This window comes from Chiloscyllium plagiosum, unplaced genomic scaffold (genome assembly GCF_037043375.1).
Source record: "Chiloscyllium plagiosum isolate Xiang-an unplaced genomic scaffold, Cpla_swu_hap1 HiC_scaffold_3, whole genome shotgun sequence".
Taxonomy (NCBI): Eukaryota; Metazoa; Chordata; class Chondrichthyes; order Orectolobiformes; family Hemiscylliidae; genus Chiloscyllium; species Chiloscyllium plagiosum.
The window spans coordinates 131,086,769-131,106,049 of NW_028270141.1; the positions used below are offsets into that span (position 1 = coordinate 131,086,769).

At 45.4% G+C, this 19,281-nt stretch overlaps 1 protein-coding gene across 4 annotated transcripts in view; it reads right to left on the minus strand.

Moving 5' to 3' along the window:
- Window positions 1-2,537: 2,537 nt before the first annotated feature.
- mocs1 (molybdenum cofactor synthesis 1) overlaps window positions 2,538-19,281 on the minus strand; it is a 48,671-nt gene continuing 31,927 nt past the window's right edge. Inside the window, exons 10-11 of one of the 4 annotated variants that reach the window (XM_087983436.1) lie at window positions 18,428-18,475; window positions 2,538-15,091 (exon numbers count right to left, since the gene is read on the minus strand). In XM_087983436.1, coding sequence (XP_087839562.1) covers window positions 14,361-15,091; window positions 18,428-18,475 — 779 coding nt within the window. In that variant the 3' untranslated portion in view covers window positions 2,538-14,360. Of the gene's footprint in view, window positions 15,113-18,412; window positions 18,476-19,281 lie in introns of all 4 variants that reach the window. The other 3 variants (XM_087983430.1, XM_087983449.1, XM_087983439.1) reach the window with 3 other exon arrangements.

Consider the following 19,281-nt stretch of genomic DNA (forward strand, 5'->3'; position numbering starts at 1 on the left):
CAAGCTCTTTCAGTAAAGTTACAACACTGGGATCTGCCAAATATTGTGGAAAATTGCCTAGGTGTGTACATAAAAAGCAGGACAAACCCAACCCGGCCAATTACCGTCCAGCCTACTCTCGATCATCAGTAAAGTGTCATCAAGCAGCACGTGTTCAGTGACACCCAGTTTGGGTTCTGCCAGGGCCACTCAGCTCCTGACCTCATCACAGCCACGGTTCAAAATGGACAAAAGAGCTGAATGCCAGAGAGGAGGTAAAAGTGACAGCCCTGGACTTCAAGGAGCCCAAGCAAAACTGGAATCAATGGGTATTATTGTGCAAAGTCTCTGGTGTTTGGAGTCAGGCCTGGCACATAGGAAGATAGCTGTGTTAGCTGGAGTTCACTCACCTCAGCTCCAGGATATCTTTGCAAGAGTCCCTCGGGCATCTTCAGTTGCTTCATCAACGACCTTTCCTCCATCACACAAGGTCTGAAGTGGGGAGGTTCACTGATGACTGCACAATGTTCAGTAGCATTTGCAACTCCTCAGATACTGAAGCAGTCCATGTTCAACTGCAGTAAGATCTGGACTATAGCCAGGCTTGGGCTGAACAAGTGGTATGTAACATCTGTGCCATTAAAGTGTCAGACAATGACCATCTCATGCAAGAGGGAATCTAGCCATGGTCTCTCAAGATGCAACACCATTACATCATTGATTAGTCACTGCCAGTATCCTGAGGGTTACTATTGATCACCGACGCACCCATCCTGATTTGGAAATAGATTGCTGCTATTTCAGTGTCACTGGGTCAAATTCCTGGGATTCTCTCCCAAACAGCACTATGGGTCTACCTCTACCAATGGCCTGCATTGGATGCAGCCTTGACATCACTGGCTGTCACTCTCACCTCAGGATTTCAACATTTGTCCATGTTTGAACCAAGGCTGCAATGAGGTCAAAAACAAACAGGCCCAGACAGAATTCAAAGTCACTGAGCAGGTTATTCCTTTGTAAATGCCACTTGTGGATGACCCCTTCTATCACTTTGCTGATGTTCAAGAGTAGACTGACAGCGTGGGAGTTGACTGCATTTGACCTGCCCTGCTTTATTGCACAGTACATACCTGAGCATTTGTTCAGCTGGTTGGGCAGGTGCCAGTGTTGTTGCTGTCCAGAGAGAGCTTAGTTAGAGGCATACCTGGTTCTGGAGCACTCAGTCCAATTGCCAGGGTGTTGGCAGGGCCCAGAGTCTCTGGAGTCCCCAGTGCTCTCATGATACTACATGGAGTGAAACTGCTGCCACCATTTGCAGCAACAGTGTCTGTGCTTCCAAAGGTGGGTCAATGCAAGTGCAGAGCTCTAGCACATCCTCCAATGACAACTAATTCAACACAAATGTCAATTCTTTCTTGCCCGTTGATGATTTTAACAAATTCTCTGCCCTTGGACAAATGATCATGTTTTACCAGGTTGCATTGGTACGTAGACCCTGCTGATTGCTGCGAGAATCCTCGCTGTCTTCAACTGCACACTCTCATTCAATCATCTGGCTTCTCCTTACACTGCTCCCCCCACTACCCCCTCTCATTCATCAAACCAGAGTACTCAGGAAAGCCCTACAACAACACAGGCCCCTGCTGTCAACCCGTAGACTCTGCTTCAACTTTCCCAATGAACTGACGACTGCAGCGCCAACAAATGCCACTTTGGTCTCATACTTTCCCCTCGTGAAGAATGTGTCTTTGTTTGCCCGAATGCGGTGACCTTTACAGGACTTTGGGAGCAACCTCCTCAGAGAGTTGCCTTGCGCATTGTTGTCATGGCTTCTCTTTCCTGACAGAATTCTGGACCTGCTCCTGAGGTTTGATGCCCCAATCTCAGTTGGCTTCAATTCAAGAGGCTGCAAATTATTTCCATTCACATCACAGGAGGTGGCCCTTCGCATTACCCAAGCAGTTCTAGCTCCAATTGCAGCTGTCTCCTCCAATCTCACTTGCCTTGTCTGCTCCCTATATAGCTTTTATAATCTTCCTTTTCAAATACTTATTTAATTTCCTCTCAGCGGTGAACTTCTCACCCACAATGGTGCCAAGAGTAAAGGATATGATGCTCTAATAATGAGCTACGTATGTGAAAATATTACATCTAACCTCCTCCTTCATGTCTCAATTGCCGCCTCAGTCTATCTTCCTTATTATTAGTTACAGAGTGTCCAGGGGAAGCAACTTCTCGGGACATTACAAACATGATTCATAGGAGGAGTACAGCACAGCTAACTCAACTTCTACGGCCAAGAGTTCCACAGATTTACTCTTGTGAGCAACATTCCATTCAGATTTCACTCCGATGGGATCACGGTGGGGTGGAAACTTCCACACACGCTCAGAGGATCCTCCGTATGGATTTCCAAGATAAACTCATTCCCTTGGAAAACTAGTGCTGAACATCTTGTTGCTGAATCATCACTTTCTCCGTGGAGGCAGTTCACACAACGTACTTCACTCACTCAAAATTAGAACACATTATAAACATGACTGGACACAACAGGCAAGTAGACAGAATCACAGCATTTAATGCCGACATAGCAAGGACACAAAAATTACCGCGCCCCCGGCTTCATTGGACGATGGGAACTGACTCAGTGAAGGTGGAATTTGTGACTTAGAAAGATGCGGGAGGCTGAACTCTAGCAGGAACAGCGATCACCATGGGAACAGCGCACACAACTTGGAGCAACAGGAGGGATTTGAGAAGCTGGAAAACTGGGACTAATCCACTCAGTCACTCCAAAACCATCTCTCTACTGCCCTTAGCCTCTCCCTTCCCACCTCAACCAGTAACAGAGTGCATGCATCTCATGGCCCTTTAACTCTCTACCCCCTTACCAAGCCCAATCAAAATTCCCTGCACAATATCCCACCTTTCCAGTGTAACTCCTGAGTTTTATCTCATCATCCTCCTACAATCCAAAACTTCTAAGTTGTGCATCTCCTTGGGGCCTTTGGCGCATATCCAAGAGGGTATGGGAGCCAACCAAATGAACTGCAGCACCTTGACCCACTCTTGCCCATCCAGCAGGGGGCAGCCTCACCTGCCCCAGCCCTCCAATGCCATCCTCCTCTGCAGGTCCCTCTGCCACTGTCTCATCACCCACCAAATGGCGTCCCTACCCTCTCATATTTGGGCTTCAAAACCGCTGGATAAGCATCCCCTGGACTATAACAGCAAACACGCTTCCATCAGTTGTGAAGGACTCTGGGATATCTCAAGGCCGTTTGTAATCCGAGCGCCTGTCTCCTAACCTCCCTTTCGAAAGAGAACAACTATAAAAATCCCATCTGTTTGGGATGTGACTACAGTGTTTTTAAGGTTGTTGGTCTTCAACCGGTGCCTGTGTAGTCATCTTTGTGATCGTTTGTACATATTTTATCGATTACAAAGTAAGGTCGAACCTCCTCGTGGTCCCCCCCGGTAACGGCCTGTAAGAGGAAGCTTTTGACAGGGAGGCAATTTTAAGTTGTTTAGAGGTTGTTTTAGTCTGATTTTATCAGTGGTTTTACCATCGATTTTATCCTTGATTTTACCGGTACTATACAGCCACTGGCAGTTTTATTGTTTCTCTCAGTCGTTTGAGCAGTACTCGGACCAGGCCGGCGAATACGACCTCAGAAAAGATACGAGACGGCTGGTGACCATTCGGTCTAAATTAGAAACAAAATTTGGCAGCGGCGATTATGGCCAATACCAAAAATTCTGGTTGGGTGGGAGACCGGGAAAATAACCGCTCCGCACCGTTGCTATTGGCTGCACCATGCGCAAAATGTGCAAGCCAAAAATGGACTGGACAATCTGTCTCGACGCAGACGGAAGAGACTATAAGGATTATTCCGGCAAGGCTGTCCTCGGGCAGGCACGAGGAAGTCGTTAACATCGTCCAGAATGATCAGGACAGAATTCGAAGATAACGACTAGTAGAGAAGGCCCCACTGCATCGGGTTCATTTAACAGCCGGACAATTTTTAATTCGAATTTTAATGGGCCATTTGATTTTAGTCGATATGGAGAATCAGAGAGAGGCGAGGAGAGGTATGAAGGTAGGATTATCCACCCAATAATTAGGGAAACTGATAAAATAGAGGTAATAATTAAATACCCGGTAGACAATTTTAACTGTAATTATTGTAATAAAATTTATATTCCTACAGGGAGGTTTAGGAAGCATTTAAAGATATGTAAGGGAATTAAATCAGTTAGAGTTAGATGTAGTAAATGTGAGTGGGAAGGGAATTACACAAACTGGCTAAGAACTACAGCAGAAACTGAAACACCTGACCAGCAGATCCAGACACTCTATACAGTCACAGGAATTCTTGGACATCATCAGAAATATACACATAGACAAGGAAGAAACTATGGTCTCATTCGACGTAACGGCACTGTTCACCTCTATCGACAAAACCCTAGCCAGAGAAACAATAGCCAACCTGCTGGACATACAGACCAGACAGCAGGACGTTGAACCTATCAACAAAGACGGCATACTCAAACTACTGGACCTGTGCCTCAACCCACTTCACATTCAACAACTAAATATATGAACAAATCAACAGCACACCCATGGGCTCACCCATCTCTGGACTCATAGCAGAAGCGGTAATGCAAAGGTTAGAACAAACAGTCTTACCGCAAATTCAACCCAAACTCTGGGTCAGATATGTGGATGACACCTTTGTAATCATTAAAAACACAGAAATAGAGAACACACACCGGATCATCAACACCACACTCACAGGAATCCGATTCACTAGAGAGGAAGAAAAGGACAACCAACTCCCATTCCTAGACGTGATGGTACAGAGAACACCGAACGGAGAATTCACCACAAAGGTATACAGGAAAGCCACACACACAGACCAAGTCCTAAACTACGAAAGCAACCACCCTAACACACACAAAAGAAGTTGCATCAAGACACTGTTCAAAAGGGCCACAACACACTGCAGTACACCAGAACTGCAAAAAGAGGAAGAACACCTATACAATGTATTCGCCAAAAACGGATACCCGCGCAATTTCATCAAAAGATGCCTAAGGGAAAGACAATGGAACGAGGACATGCCACAACCCAAAGGACTAGCCACGTTACCATACATCAAGAGCATTTCCGAACTGACAGCCAGACTACTGCAACCACTAGGACTCATAACAGCACACAAACCAACAGCCACTCTCAGACAACAACTCACCAAAACCAAGGACCCAATACCCAGCATGAGCAAAACCAACGTAGTGTACAAAATCTCATGCAAGGACTGCACAAAACACTACATAGGACAAACAGGAAGACAGCTAACGATCTGCATCCATGAACACCAACTAGCCACAAAACGACACGACCAGCTATCCTTAGTAGCCACACACGCAGATGACAAGTAACATGAATTTGACTGGGACAACACTACTATTATAGGACAGGCCAAACAGAGAACAGCCAGGAAATTCCTAGAGGCATGGCACTCATCCACAGATTCAATCAATAAGCACATCGACCAGGACCCAATATTCCGACCACTGCAGCAGACAGCTGGAACCGACAACTGGAAGCGACAGATTCAAACCACTATAAATGCCGGAGGAAAGATCACAGAAGCGCTTCACAGGTGGCTCCCAAGCACTGAGGATGTCACCTAGACAGGGGATGAAACGTCTGCAACACAAATTCCCAGCTCGGCAAATAGAACCACAACAACGAGCACCCGAGCTATAAATCTTCTCACAGACTTTGAGGGAATTACCAAGCTGTAGCATGCCACTATCCTAAATGTTCTAAGAATGACAATAATGGTAAAGTAATAGTAATGATACCAGTCGTAATAATAGTAATAATAATAAGGAAGGAGAGGTAGAGAAACTGTACCAATGCGAATTATGTCCTTTTAAAATTTAAGACTGCCAGAGGATTGGGGCAACATGAAAGGCATGCGCATCCCATTTTAAGAAATGAGAAGTGGAAAACAGGAAAGGTAGAGAGTAGGAATAAGACAGAAAATAAGGAGGGTAGTAAGAGGGGAATATGGTCTTATGAAAAGGTAGAATTGTTGCAATAATTAGAAGCAGAATTTAGTGGCTGTAAAAATATTAATACAGTTATAGCTGAGAAATTAGGTTCTAAAATGGCAAAACAAATCTCGGATAAAAGGAGGTTATTAAATAAGAAAGGTAAAAGTCGCGATGACGATAAAGGTATAGATCAAGAAGTAGTTCTTAATATGAGTGATAGTAATGAAACGGACGATAGTGATCGGGAGATAGGGAAGTAGGGGAAGAAAGATTAAATGAAAAGAGTGATCAAGAGAGTAATAATATTATGGATAAAGTAGACTATAAGAGTAAGTCACTAACGGAACTAATTAAAATAGTAGAGGATGATATGGGAGGGAGTAAAGGTATTAGTAAGGAATTTGAGAATATAATGGGTAGGATAATGGATAAATTGGGAACGAGTAAGGAAGGTGATAAAGATAAGGAGACTCATATTAAGCGAATAGGTTTGAAGCAAAGGGATAGTGGACCAAGAATGAAGAGGAAGGAAAATAAGGCTAAGAGAAGGTATAGTAAAAAGAAAGGTAAATTTAAAGAAAGGCAGGTTTTATATAAAACGAAGAGACAATACCTGGCAAGAACCCTAATGGGGGCTCCAGTTAGGTGTGAATGCCCCCTAAGTAAAGAAGAATTAGAAGACTACTATAAAGAAAGATTAACTAACTCTAATGATAAAAATAACTTGAGAGGTTTTGCCAAATATAAAAGGCAAGGGGAGGGATCGGTGAGTGAGACTCTGACAGGTCCTGTGACAGTAGAGGACATAAATCATGCCATTAAGGCGATGGATGTAAAAACTGCTGCAGGGCCAGATAGGGTAACATGAAAGGAGATAGTGAAGATATTTAATATTTCGCAGCAGAGAGCGGCGGGAGCTGGGTGGAAGTAAAGTCGGAGCGCAAAGCCAGTCGGGAAGGCAAGTGATTGTTATTTGAGTGGGTGTGTTCTAGACCCCAGGTCCTACAAAGTAGGGCCTCCCTCCCTCCCTCCCCCCTCCTCTAACCTAAATTAAAAGTCCACAGACTTGCCCCAAAAAGAGGGTCCAAGGGAGTTCCTGCGGATTGAAGAGTGAGGCTTTAGCTCAGGAGTCTTTGACAAGGAGGTTGAGTGAAGTGATTACGCCACAGTTGAAGAGGGTGAAGACATGACTGCCCAGCTGGTTCAGTGCGCTACATGCTTGATGTGGGAGGTTAACGACTCTGTTGTGTCTGGCTCGTATATGTGTGGAAAGTGTGTGCACATTCAGCTACTGACAGAGCATATCGTAGCGCTGATGAAAGAACTCGAGGACCTTAGGCTCAAACGAGAGAACGAGATCTTTCTGGACAAGACCTTCAGAAAGGTTATTATACCGACCATACCAGGAGAGAGCAGAAGATGAGGAAGGCAGAGAGGAGACAGGTGCAAGAGACCCCGGGCGAAGTACCTGTCAGGAACAAGTTGAATCTTTTGGAAACAGTAGAGACAGATGACACTGCCAGTCCGCGAGGCGGCCAGGTCTGTCAAAGGTTGGCGTGGAGGCAGAGCGGAAGAGTCGGACATCGCACAGAGCCGTGGTAATAGGGGACTCCATAGTGAGAGGAACTGACCGGGGTTTTTGTGGCAGCAGGCGGGACTTAAGGATGGTGTGTTGCCTTCCTGGTGCCAGAGTTAAAGACATCACAGACAGAGTGCAGGAAATCCTCAAGGACGAAGGTGAAGAGCCAGAGGTGATAGTACATGTCGGCACAAATGATGTCGGGAAGAGGAGGAGGAATATACTACAGCGGGACTTCGGAGAACTAGGAAGAAGGTTGAAAAGCAGGACGTCCATCTCCGGTTTGCTTCCAGTTCCTCAGGCTGGTGTGGCCAGAAACAGGGAGATAATGGACTTGAACGTGTGGCTGGGGAACTGGTGCAGGAAGCAAGGATTTAAATTCGTGGATCACTGGGGTATACTTTGTGGTAAGCATAAATTCTACAAGAGAGACAGTTTGCACCTTAATAGGTTGGGGACCAGCATTCTGGCAGGCAGGTTTGCTATTGCAACACAGCTACATTTAAACTAAGTAGCGGGGGGGGGGGGGGACAAACTGGATGTTTAAGAAGGAAATTGAAGGGAAAGTTAGAACAAGGGAAGTCAAGAAAGACAACTGTATCAATGAGGCAGAAAACTCAGAAAGGGATCATCCTGTAAGGTTGAGTGAAATAGGAGTTGATGGGAAGGGTGAGGGCAGTAACAAATTAAAAATACTATACATGAATACACGAAGCATTAGAAATAAGATGGATGAGCTTGAGGATCTTTTGGAAATTGGCAGACTCTATATTGTGGGGATAACTGAGACATGGCTTCAAGTGGACAGGGCCTGGGAAATGAATATTCAAGGCTACACGTGCTATCGTAAGGACAGACTGACGGGCAGAGGGGGTGGGGTGGCTATGTTGGTAAGGGATTATATTCAGTCCCTTGCGCGGGGGGACCTAGAATCAGGGGATGTAGAGTCAGTGTGGATAGAGCTGAGAAATACTAAGGGTAAAAAGACCCTCTTAGGAGTTATCTACAGGCCCCCAAACAGTAGTCTGGATGTCGGATGTAAGTTGAATCAGGAGCTGAAATTGGCCTGTCGCAAAGATGTTACTACAGTTGTTATGGGGGATTTCAACATGCAGATAGACTGGGAGAATCAGGATGGTATAGGACCACAAGAAAGAGACTTTGTGGAGTGCCTCAGAGATGGATTCTTAGAACAGCTGGTGCTGGAGCCAACCAGGGAGAAGGCAATTCTGGATCTGGTATTGTGTAACGAACCAGAATTGGTCAGGGACTTCGAAGTGAAGGAGCCATTGGGAAGTAGTCATCATAATACATTAAGCTTCAATCTGCAATTTGAGAGGGAGAGGGTACAATCTGAAGTGACAATATTTCTGTTGAATAAAGGGAACTATGGAGCTATGAGGGAGGAGCTGGCCAAAGTTCAATGGTGCAATACCTTAGCAGGGATGACAGTGGAGGAACAATGGCGGATATTTCGGTGTATAATGTAGAAGGTGAAGGATCAGTTCATTCCAAAAAGGAAGAAAGATCCTTGGAGGAGGCAGGGGCGGCCGTGGCTGACGAGGGAAGTTAAGAAACATATAAAGTTAAAAGAGAAAAAGTATAACATAGCAAAGATAAGTGGGAAAACGGAGGACTGGGAAGCTTATAAAGAACAGAGGATTACTAAGAAGGAAAAACGCAGAGAAGAAAATGAGGTATGAAGGTAAACTGGCCAATAATATAAAAGGAGGATAGTAAAAGTTTTTTTAGGTATGTGAAAGGCAAAAAAATGGTTAAGACTAAAATTGGGCCCTTGAAGACAGAAACAGGGGAATATATTACAGGGAACAAAAAAATGGCAGAAGAATTGAATTGTTACTTCAGATCTATGTTCACTGGGGAAGACACAAGCAATCTCCCTGAGGTAACAGTGGCTGGAGGACCTGAACTTAAGGGAATTTATATTTGCCAGGAATTGGTGTTGGAGAGAGTGTTAGGTCTGAAGGTTGATAAGTCCCCGGGTCTACATCCCAGGGTACTGAAGGAGGTGGCTCGAGAAATCGTGGATGCGTTGGTGATTATTTTCCAGAGTTCGATAGATTCGGGATCAGTTCCTGCGGATTGGAGGGTGGCTAATGTTATACCACTTTTTAAGAAAGGTGGGAGAGAGAAAGCAGGAAATTATAGACCAGTTAATCTGACCTCAGTGGTGGGAAAGATGCTGGAGTCTATTATAAAAGATGAAATTACAACACATCTGGATAGTAGTAACAGGATAGGTCAGAGTCAGCATGGATTTATGAAGGGGAAATCATGCTTGACTAATCTTCTGGAGTTTTTGAGGATGTAACTCTGAAGATGGACGAGGAAGATCCAGTAGGTGTAGTGTACTTGGACTTTCAGAAAGCTTTTGATAAAGTCCCACATAGGAGGTTAGTGAGCAAAATTAGGGTGCATGGTATTGGGGGCAAAGTACTAACTTGGATTGAAAGTTGGTTGGCTGATAGGAAACAAAGAGTAGTGATAAACGGCTCCATTTCGGAATGGCAGGCAGTGACCAGTGGGGTACCGCAGGGATCAGTACTGGGACCGCAGCTTTTTACAATATATGTTAATGATATACAAGATGGTATTAGTAATAACATTAGCAAATTTGCTGATGATACTAAACTGGGTGGCAGGGTGAAAAGTGAGGAGGATGTTAGGAGATTATAGGGTGACTTGGACAAGTTAGGTGAGTGGTCAGATGCATGGCAGATGCAGTTTAATGTGGATAAATGGATGTTTATCCACTTTGGTAGCAACAACAGGAAGGTAGATTACTACCTAAATGGAATCAATTTAGGTAAAGGGGCAGTACAGAGAGATCTGGGGGTTCTTATACACTAGTCAATGAAAGTAACCATGCAGGTACAGCAGGTAGTGAAGAAGGCTAATAGCATGCTGGCCCTCATAACAAGAGGGATTGAGTATAGAAGCAAAGAGGTTCTTCTGCAGCTGTACAGGGCCCTGGTGAGACCACACCTGAAGTACTGTGTGCAGTTCTGGTCTCCAAATTTGAGGAAAGACATTCTGGCTATTGAAGGAGTGCAGCGTAGGTTCACGAGGTCAATTCCTGGAATGGCGGGATTACCTTACACTGAAAGACTGGAGCGACTGGGCTTGTATACCCTTGAGTTTATAAGACTGAGAGGGGATCTGATTGAGACATATAAGATTATTAAAGGATTGGACACTCTGGAGGCAGGAAACATGTTTCCGCTGATGGGTGAGTGCCGAACCAGAGGACACAGCTTAAAAATACAGGGTAGACCATTTAGGACAGAGATGAAGAGAAACTTCTTCACCTAGAGAGTGGTGGCTGTGTGGAATGCTCTGCCCCAGAGGGCAGTGGAGGCCCAGTCTCTGGATTCATTTAAGAAAGAGTTGGATAGAGCTCTCAAGGATAGTGGAATCAAGGGTTATAGAGATAAAGCAGGAACAGGATACTGATTAAGGATGATCAGCCATGATCATATTGAATGGTGGTGCTGGCTCGAAGGGCAGAATGGCCTACTCCTGCACCTATTGTCTACAGTACTTCCTAGAATATATACTATTGAATGAAATTAGGTAAAATACTGGATCAAATGAAAATAAGCAGAACTTTATTGATTCCCAAAGATGAAGAAGGGTTGAAGGATATTAATAATTGGAGGCCAATAACTATAGGACCAATTATGCTCAAAATATTTACTAATATTGTAGCCAGTAGACTAAGTAAAGTAATGAATCTGAATAAAAGACAAAAGAGCTTTATGGCTGGTGTAGCAGGTTGCGAGGAAAATATCAAAATCCTGGAAAATATTATTAATGGGGCTAAAAAGAATAAGAGATTTAGCGGTAGTTTTCGTGGATTTAGCAAAAGCATTTGACACAGTGGGCCACAAATTAATTATAACAGCTCTTAAGAGACTCCAACTTCCGTCAATATTTATTAATTTGGTTACAAATTTATATGATAATAATTTTACTCAAGTGGAAGGTTTTAAAAGTAAAACTGGAAAAAATACATTTTAAGAGGGGTTAAGCAAGGTGATGCATTGTCGCCGATTCTTTTTAATATTGTAATGGACCCTCGGATAAGTACCATCGAAGAGAAGAAGAAAGGAATATTTTTAGGGATAGATAGGAACAGCTATCACTGCGCAACATTAGCGTTCGCAGATGATATAGCGTTGGTTAGTCAATCGTACGATGGTATGGTTTATAATCTTAAACTTGTAGAAAAATTTTGTAAAAATACGGGAATGGAGGTTAATATAAAGAAAACAAAAGGTTTTTACTTTACACATAAAAATAAGACAATTATATATAATGATAAAATTAACTGGAAATTAAATGAAGGGAGCATACAGTTTATAGAGTCAGGTAGTACGGATAAATATTTAGGTGCTAAGATAGATGCGTGGATTGGCGTAAGCCAATCAAACTGGGAAAGCCAATTAGATATATGGTTAGGAAATTTAAAAAGATCCCCCTTAAAACCAGTTCAAAAAGTAGAAATTTTAAGAACATATTTTATTCCTAGACTATATTATTATTTAGTTTTATCTGAAGTCTCTATTAATTATCTTAATAAATTAGATAATAAAATAAAAAGTGCAGTTAAAGAAATTTTACACCTTCCGCAATCCATCACAGATGGAGTATTATATGCCAACTCCTGGGATGGTGGCCTTGCCTTAAATAGACTGTCAACCTTTATTCCAATCTCGATAGTGAGCAAGTATGGGATGCTACAGAAATCCAAGGACGAAATTTTGCATGCATCATTTCGGTTCGAGGGTGATAGTGTGGCAGTAAAAATGTATAAATTGAGTAAACTTAAAGTGGTGGAAAACATCTGGAACCCGAATATTAATCGTTGATTGGGTGAAGAGGATACTATCAGGGAAGCTAGTCAAGATGAGATGGAAGAGTTTAGCAGTACCAACTATGCTAACTGGAGAAGTATTGAGATACAGAGATGGATGGCCCTCCCCTGTCAAGGGGCTGGGGTTCATTATTATAAGAATGATTGGATATCCAATGGTTGGTTGACCAAAGTACAATATAAGAAGATGTCTAAAGTTATTAATTCGATTTTACTGAGAACAAATTTATATCCAATAAGAGCCTCAATGTCGTATGGAAGGCCATGTAATATGAAGAATTGCAGAAGGTGTAACGATACGTTAGAAACGTTTGCGCACATCTCTGGGTGGTGCCCTTATGTTAAAAACATGAAGGTCAAAAGGCATAATAGAGTTGCAGAAGAATTAGTTAAGTACGTAAGGAAGAATGGGTGGACAGTATATATAGAACCGAGAATTAAGGATGATGCGGGAAACTTTGGATACTGGATCTAATTTTTAAGAAAGAACACCAGCTGGTTGTTGTGGATGCGACTATTAGAACAGACCCTCAGATCAACTCCCTCGAATCGGCGTGGGAAGAAAAGATAAACAAGTATAAACATCTAGGAAGAGAGATAATGGATCTCATTGGTGGAGGAATGATATCCTTTTACAGTTTTGTGATTAGGAGCCCGAGGGAAGTGGTTCGAAAAGAACACTGAGTTGATGAAAGACCTCGGGTTCTCGAAATTTAAATCTTTTGCACAGAATATCACAACCCTTGTTTTGTCTTTGACCCTTGAACTTTTACGGATTTTTATGGACTCTTAATTTCTTCTATTGATGTTTTTTAATAAGTTTTAGGTATTTTAATAGTTTTAATTAATGATTTTAAATTTTTTTTTTTTAACGGTTTTATTCATAAAGTATATCACTTTAGATCACTTACTTAAAAGGTGGTGGGTAGATTGGGGTGCTAAAAATTAAAGAGCACGCTTCACACAACAAGTGATGAGCGGTTGCCTAGTCTAACGGTTGATAAACCCAGCTCATCCCTTGCCTCGCCGAGATTCTGATTCACAATATATTTTACGGTTCCCTTAAGATCATCCGGCTGTGGTTTCGCTGGATAGGGGTATTCACGCGTCGACGAGCGACCTTAAAATCCCGAAAAGGACACGATCCATTGCGCATGGTGATTTTGCTCTCTGTCACCTAGTCCCACTTGGCCCCAAGTCTGCTGCTCTGCTGTTTCTCTGTTGAAAATTGCCTCAGGTTTGGTGTACAATGTGCGTTTATAACAAGTACCGTAAATGCTCTCAGCATCTGTGGAGAAAGATGGGCGGCGCGGGAGGTAAAACGCTTCATCTCAGATTCTGATCCCACTTGGATTTAGCTCAAACCCTTTCCCTCACCTTTGATGTATGGGCCATTAAAGGCAACGATGGCCATTAATCATCAGAAAAACATGGGTTACTTACAGGGTGGGTTGGGGGTGAAGAGACGAAGAAAATGCTGCAGGTGATGGGGCGATGGGGAGAAATTTGTAACAGCCTTTAGGTGGCTTGCAAGAGCACCTCTGGACTCAATAAGAAGTAATTTTGTATGCTGTTGGAACAGGTTGTTTCCTGCGTCCACCTTGACCCCGATTTCTCTCTCACCTGCTTCTTTCACAAAAGACAGGCTGCTGAGAGAGAGTGCAATTAATACCCCAAAAAGGTTAAAAAAAAAATGGTGAGGGGCTTTGTATTTGACCGTTGAGTGAAGAGAGAGTGAGGGGGTTCTGAAATATTAACTCCAGGACTTGGCTGGGGAAGGGGATGGGTTCTGGTGCAGTGACAAATGAGCGAGGATGAGCACCATCTCGTGCACCCCCTTCAGTTGGCCCTGTGGAAGTCCCCTCGCCTCCCGCCTGTCTTGCTCAGCAGCTTGACCTCCTCGATGATGATGTCGTGAGTGACAGACTTGCACATGTCGTAGACGGTCAGAGCCGCCACGCTGGCCGCCACCAGGGCCTCCATCTCCACACCAGTCTTGCCGTAGGTGCTGCAGGTTGCCGTGACGACCGTTGCCCACCGAGCCTCATCCAGCTCCAGCTGCACGTTGGCCCAGTGCAACCCGACCGGGTGGCACAGCGGGATGAGCTGGGCGGTCAGCTTGGCACCACAGATGCCCGCCAGGCGGGCAGCCGCTAGGGCGTCCCCCTTCCGCAGCCGCTGGGCCTTGAGCAGCCGGAAAGCCCGTTCACCCAGACGCACCACCGCCCGGGCCTGGGCCGTGCGCTGAGTGTCCGGCTTCCCCCCGACATCCACCATGACTGCCGCCCCCTGGGCGTCGAGGTGAGTCAGGCTTGGAGCCTCCTCCTCACCTTCCTGCTGGCCGTCCCGCCCAGATCCACTCTTGCCGGGTCTGCGGCGGTCAGTGTGGTACGCTCGGAGGGCAGGCCAGCCCGTGGCAGGTCCCGCTTCAACGATCAACAGGCCTTTCTCCCAGGTCAACACATTGTTCCAGAATGTTCTTCCCACCAGGACGGTCGCCGAGCCATTCCAATGTGGTCGGACCAAATTGACGACACCATGTGCTGTGCTGGAAGGAGCAGGATCTCTCCCTGAGAAGCAGAAACATAAAGCTGAGGCGAGACAGGGAAGGCCAAACAAAACACCAGAAACAGGAAACATGCAAAATAAGAACAGGAGCTTGCTATTCGGCCCTTCTAGTCTGTTCTACCATTCAAGAGGTTTAGAGGGATACAGGCCAAGTGCTGGCATATGGGACGAGATTGGGTTGGGATATCTGGTCAGCATGGACGAGTTGGACCAAAGGGTCTGTGTTTCTGTGCTATAAATCTCTATAACTCTGTGCTGATCTTCTATCTCAACGCCACATTCCCACTGTATCCCTTGACACCTTCAATAGCTAAAAATGCAACTCTTTCTTTAATATTCATAGAATCCCTACAGGGTGGAAACAGGCCCTTCAGCCCAACAAGTCCACACCGACCCTCTGAAACGTTTACCACCCAGACCCATTCCCCTATTACTCTACATTTACACCAGACTAATCCACCTAACCTGCACCACCCCTGAACACTACAGGCAATTTAGCATGGCCAATCCACCTAAACTGCACATCTTTGGATTAATGACTTTGCTCCCTATGGTAGGGAATGTTTTCTCATCTCATCTGAGTCCTGAATCTATAACATCCCACCCCGGTCCTAGATTCCCCGACCAGGCAAAGTATCCTTCCTACATCTAGTCTGCCCAGCCCGGTTAAGAATTCTACACATTTCAATCAGATTTCCCCTCGTCCCTCTAAACACTAGCGAATACAGGTCCAGTTGAACCAATCCAAAAGCGAGGTTGTTGTTTTAGGGAAACGGGTGGAAGATTGAAGAACAGTTGGAGGGGAAGCTAGGAACGGTTCCGGTGGGGGGGGGGGGGGGGGGGGTTAGAGAAGTATTTAAATGGGTGTTGCTTCCTTTATTACAGATGGCTTTATTTTTGGTTTTTAAATCTGCCTCACACTGGAACTGACCCAGCCGTGGAGGGGGGCTAAGAGGAGTTCTCTGCTGGTTAGACTCCCCAATCTGCCCAACAGCTTGCTGTCTGGCTGAACATGTGACTGAACGTGGGCACGCTGGGGGGGGGGGCAAGCCAGGCTTCCTACCGGAGCTCGGTGACCTTCACTGGCCGGGCTCCCACTCGGCACAAGTACTTGCATTTCTATAGCGCCTTCTGCAAGTTCAGAATTTCCCCTGAGCACTGTTTGGTGTCCCGCAATCACACAGGTTTCAACCAGCTTGATGCGAAGCAATCTCCTGGGAATATCAACCCGATATGATCGGATCAACAGCTTTACGGGTGCTGGCTTCCCAATGAGTGGGTGACCATTTCCTAGCTTCCCCTTCTCCTGTTTTTAAATCTTCCACCTATTTCCCTAAAACCACAACCTCTCATTTCTGGATTGGTTCAACTGGACCTGTATTTGCTAGTGTTTAGAGAGACGAGAGGGGGATCCAATTGAACCGCGTAGAATTCTTAAGAGGGCTGGACAGACTAGACGCAGGGAGGATTGGCAGGAACTCCAATGTCAGTTAATATAGTGCCAAAGGCACCCTGTTGGACGTCAGGTCTGACACCTCCCGTGTCGCACTCTCATGGCAAGGCACCCTGGCTCTGAGGTGGATACACATAGCCAATAAGCTGCAGAAGCTGAGGAGATCAGTAAAGTGGCTGCATCTTGAGTGTGTACTGAAGATGCACTGGGCCCATTCCAAAGCAGACACACAAGTGGGCTGAATGGCCATAAGCTCAGGCAGTGTGTGAAAGCAGTTAGTGTTTGGGTAGCGAGCGATCACGGGTTCAAAAGCCCTGCACGTTTCCCGTGGGCTCCGTAACAGGGGGCCAAATGGGTTGGGAGGTTCGTGTGGGGAGCGAGCAGTTGGACACTGAGTTGAAAAAGCCACGCGATCCACTTGTGCCAGAGCCATCGATTCATTTTGTTCACCCCCACAGAAACCTTAAAACAAAACTTATATCGAAAAAAAATACATGTAACTAGCCAAGCCAGCGTTTCACATTCCCCCCTCACATCCTCAAGTAAAAAAATAATTAATAAATAAAAACATTTGGCCAGATATTGTGGAACCTGGAAGCGAGCGTCCACCTGGGGTTTAAGCATATGGACAAATTTCTGTTGGATCCCAAAATTATTTCCTGCCTCAGAGGAGGGGAAAAAGAAAAAGGCAGAAAATTCCCGGGATCCAGGCCAGGCTTCACCTGCTGAGAAGCATTAGAGCGGCCAAGTTCCAGCAACAGTACTCCTGATGAGACACGACACACGATTTCAAATTACACTGACAGCCCCCCCCCCCCCCCCAAGCCTTTCACTGGTGCTACACACTGCTCGGATCTACCTTTGCTGGAGTTGTAAGGCACGGACGGTGGTCAGTAACGCACCTTCGCCAAAGCGTTTCCGCACTCCAAACGCTACATTAAATAAGTTGTCAAAACCAAAAGAAATTTCTGGAAAAAGCTCAGCAGGTCTGGCTACATCTGTGGAGGGAAATCAGAGTTAACACTACCGGTTCGGTGACCCTTCCGAACGTTAACTCTGATTTCTCTCCACAGATGCTGCCAGACTTGCTGAGCTTTTCCTGGCAATTTCTGGTTTTGTTAAGTAAGTTGCAACTGGCTTGGAGACTACTTTTATCATCCACCTGGCCGCTTTCAGAAGGCATCCGTGACTTAGACTTATATCGCACTTTTGTCTAATAATGGAGTGCTTTCCAAACGTAATGCGCTGGCTGTAACATGGACAGCCAATCGTCACTGAGCAAGCTCCCACTAAACACAGCGTGGTGAGTACCAGGAGCAGGAGTAGGCAATTCAGCCCCTTGAGCTTGATCTCCCATTTAGTTCAATCATGGCTGGTTTCACCTTAGCCTCCATGGTAATTTCCTGTCTGCTCCACATCACCCTTCAACCCATTACTAATTAAACAACTGTGACTTTCGCCTCCTTAAATTTATTCAGTGCCCATCGCACTCTGGGGTACTGAATTCCACCAAGTTATGAACCTTTGCGAGTAGTAATTTCTCTCCATTGCTTTTAAATCTTCCACCCATGACCCTAAAACCAGGACCTCTCGTTTCTGGATTGCCTCACACAAGGAACATCCCTTCTACGTGCACTTTGGTAATCCCCTTTCACATCTCGCACACTTCAATCAGATTTCCTCTCAAGGGCAATAGGAAGGGAAAGGTAATGGGAATGATCTGCATCTTATCACAGGAACAGGAATGGTCGTCTGGAATGAGGAAGCTCGCGAAAATCCCCCTCGCGGTGAGAAGGAGTGGAGGTGAAGGAGTCACGGCGAGACAGGAAGAGGAAGTCTGCGTGTTTAATAAAAAGTCAATCGTACGTACTGCTCCATCACCCACCGATCAGAATCATGGGTCTGTTCTTCATCTGCGATATGTTAAACATCCCTGGAAAGGAACCATCCGGTAATATGTGAAACGGCCTGACAACCCAGAACTGCTCCCAAAATATATCATCCCGACCGCCCACTCAATCATCATGCAGAAAGCAGCTTAGAAACGAGGGAGCCACCCTCTCGCTTAAGACTCTCTCAGCGCAGGAGGAGGCGGCCATTCTGTCCTTCCTACTCCTGTTGGTCCTTTGTGAAAACTATCCCAATTGGTCACACTCCACAGCCCATGCCTTGATCCTACACAACGTCAGGGACTTCAGGCTGAGAATTCAGCATTCAGGCCTACGCCCATGAAAGGACAGATGTCTCTTTTCAAAATAGCAGTTGCTCACATTGCCCTTAATCTCCTGCTTGCGGCTCGAAAGGCGGGAGGGTAGTTAGTTGCGGGAGATGTTCCCCTCTTGGGTGAGGTGCCTTTGACAGAACCCTGGAACTAGACTTAATTGCCTACCTTCACAGTCCTGCAACAGGCCCCACTTCCAAGCTACAAATATTGATCCGTACCTCCTTTGGAAGTTACTGGAGGGAAGGATAGGATTGCAGAGGGAGGGGGTGCAGGAGGAGATTCACCCAGCGATGGAGAATTCCGGCTCTGACGGGAAGCTGGACACGCTGGCTTTTGGAGAGGAACCTGATTGTAGTGGATAAGATCGTGAGGGGCAGATGCCCCCTCCCACTCACACCTTATAGTTGAAAGGTCAATAACTGGGGGGGCATCGCTTTAAAGGAGAAAGGATTTTCTAAAATCCTTGCTTAAAAAAAACTTCACCTAGAGGGTGGTGCGGATCTGGAATGCTCTGC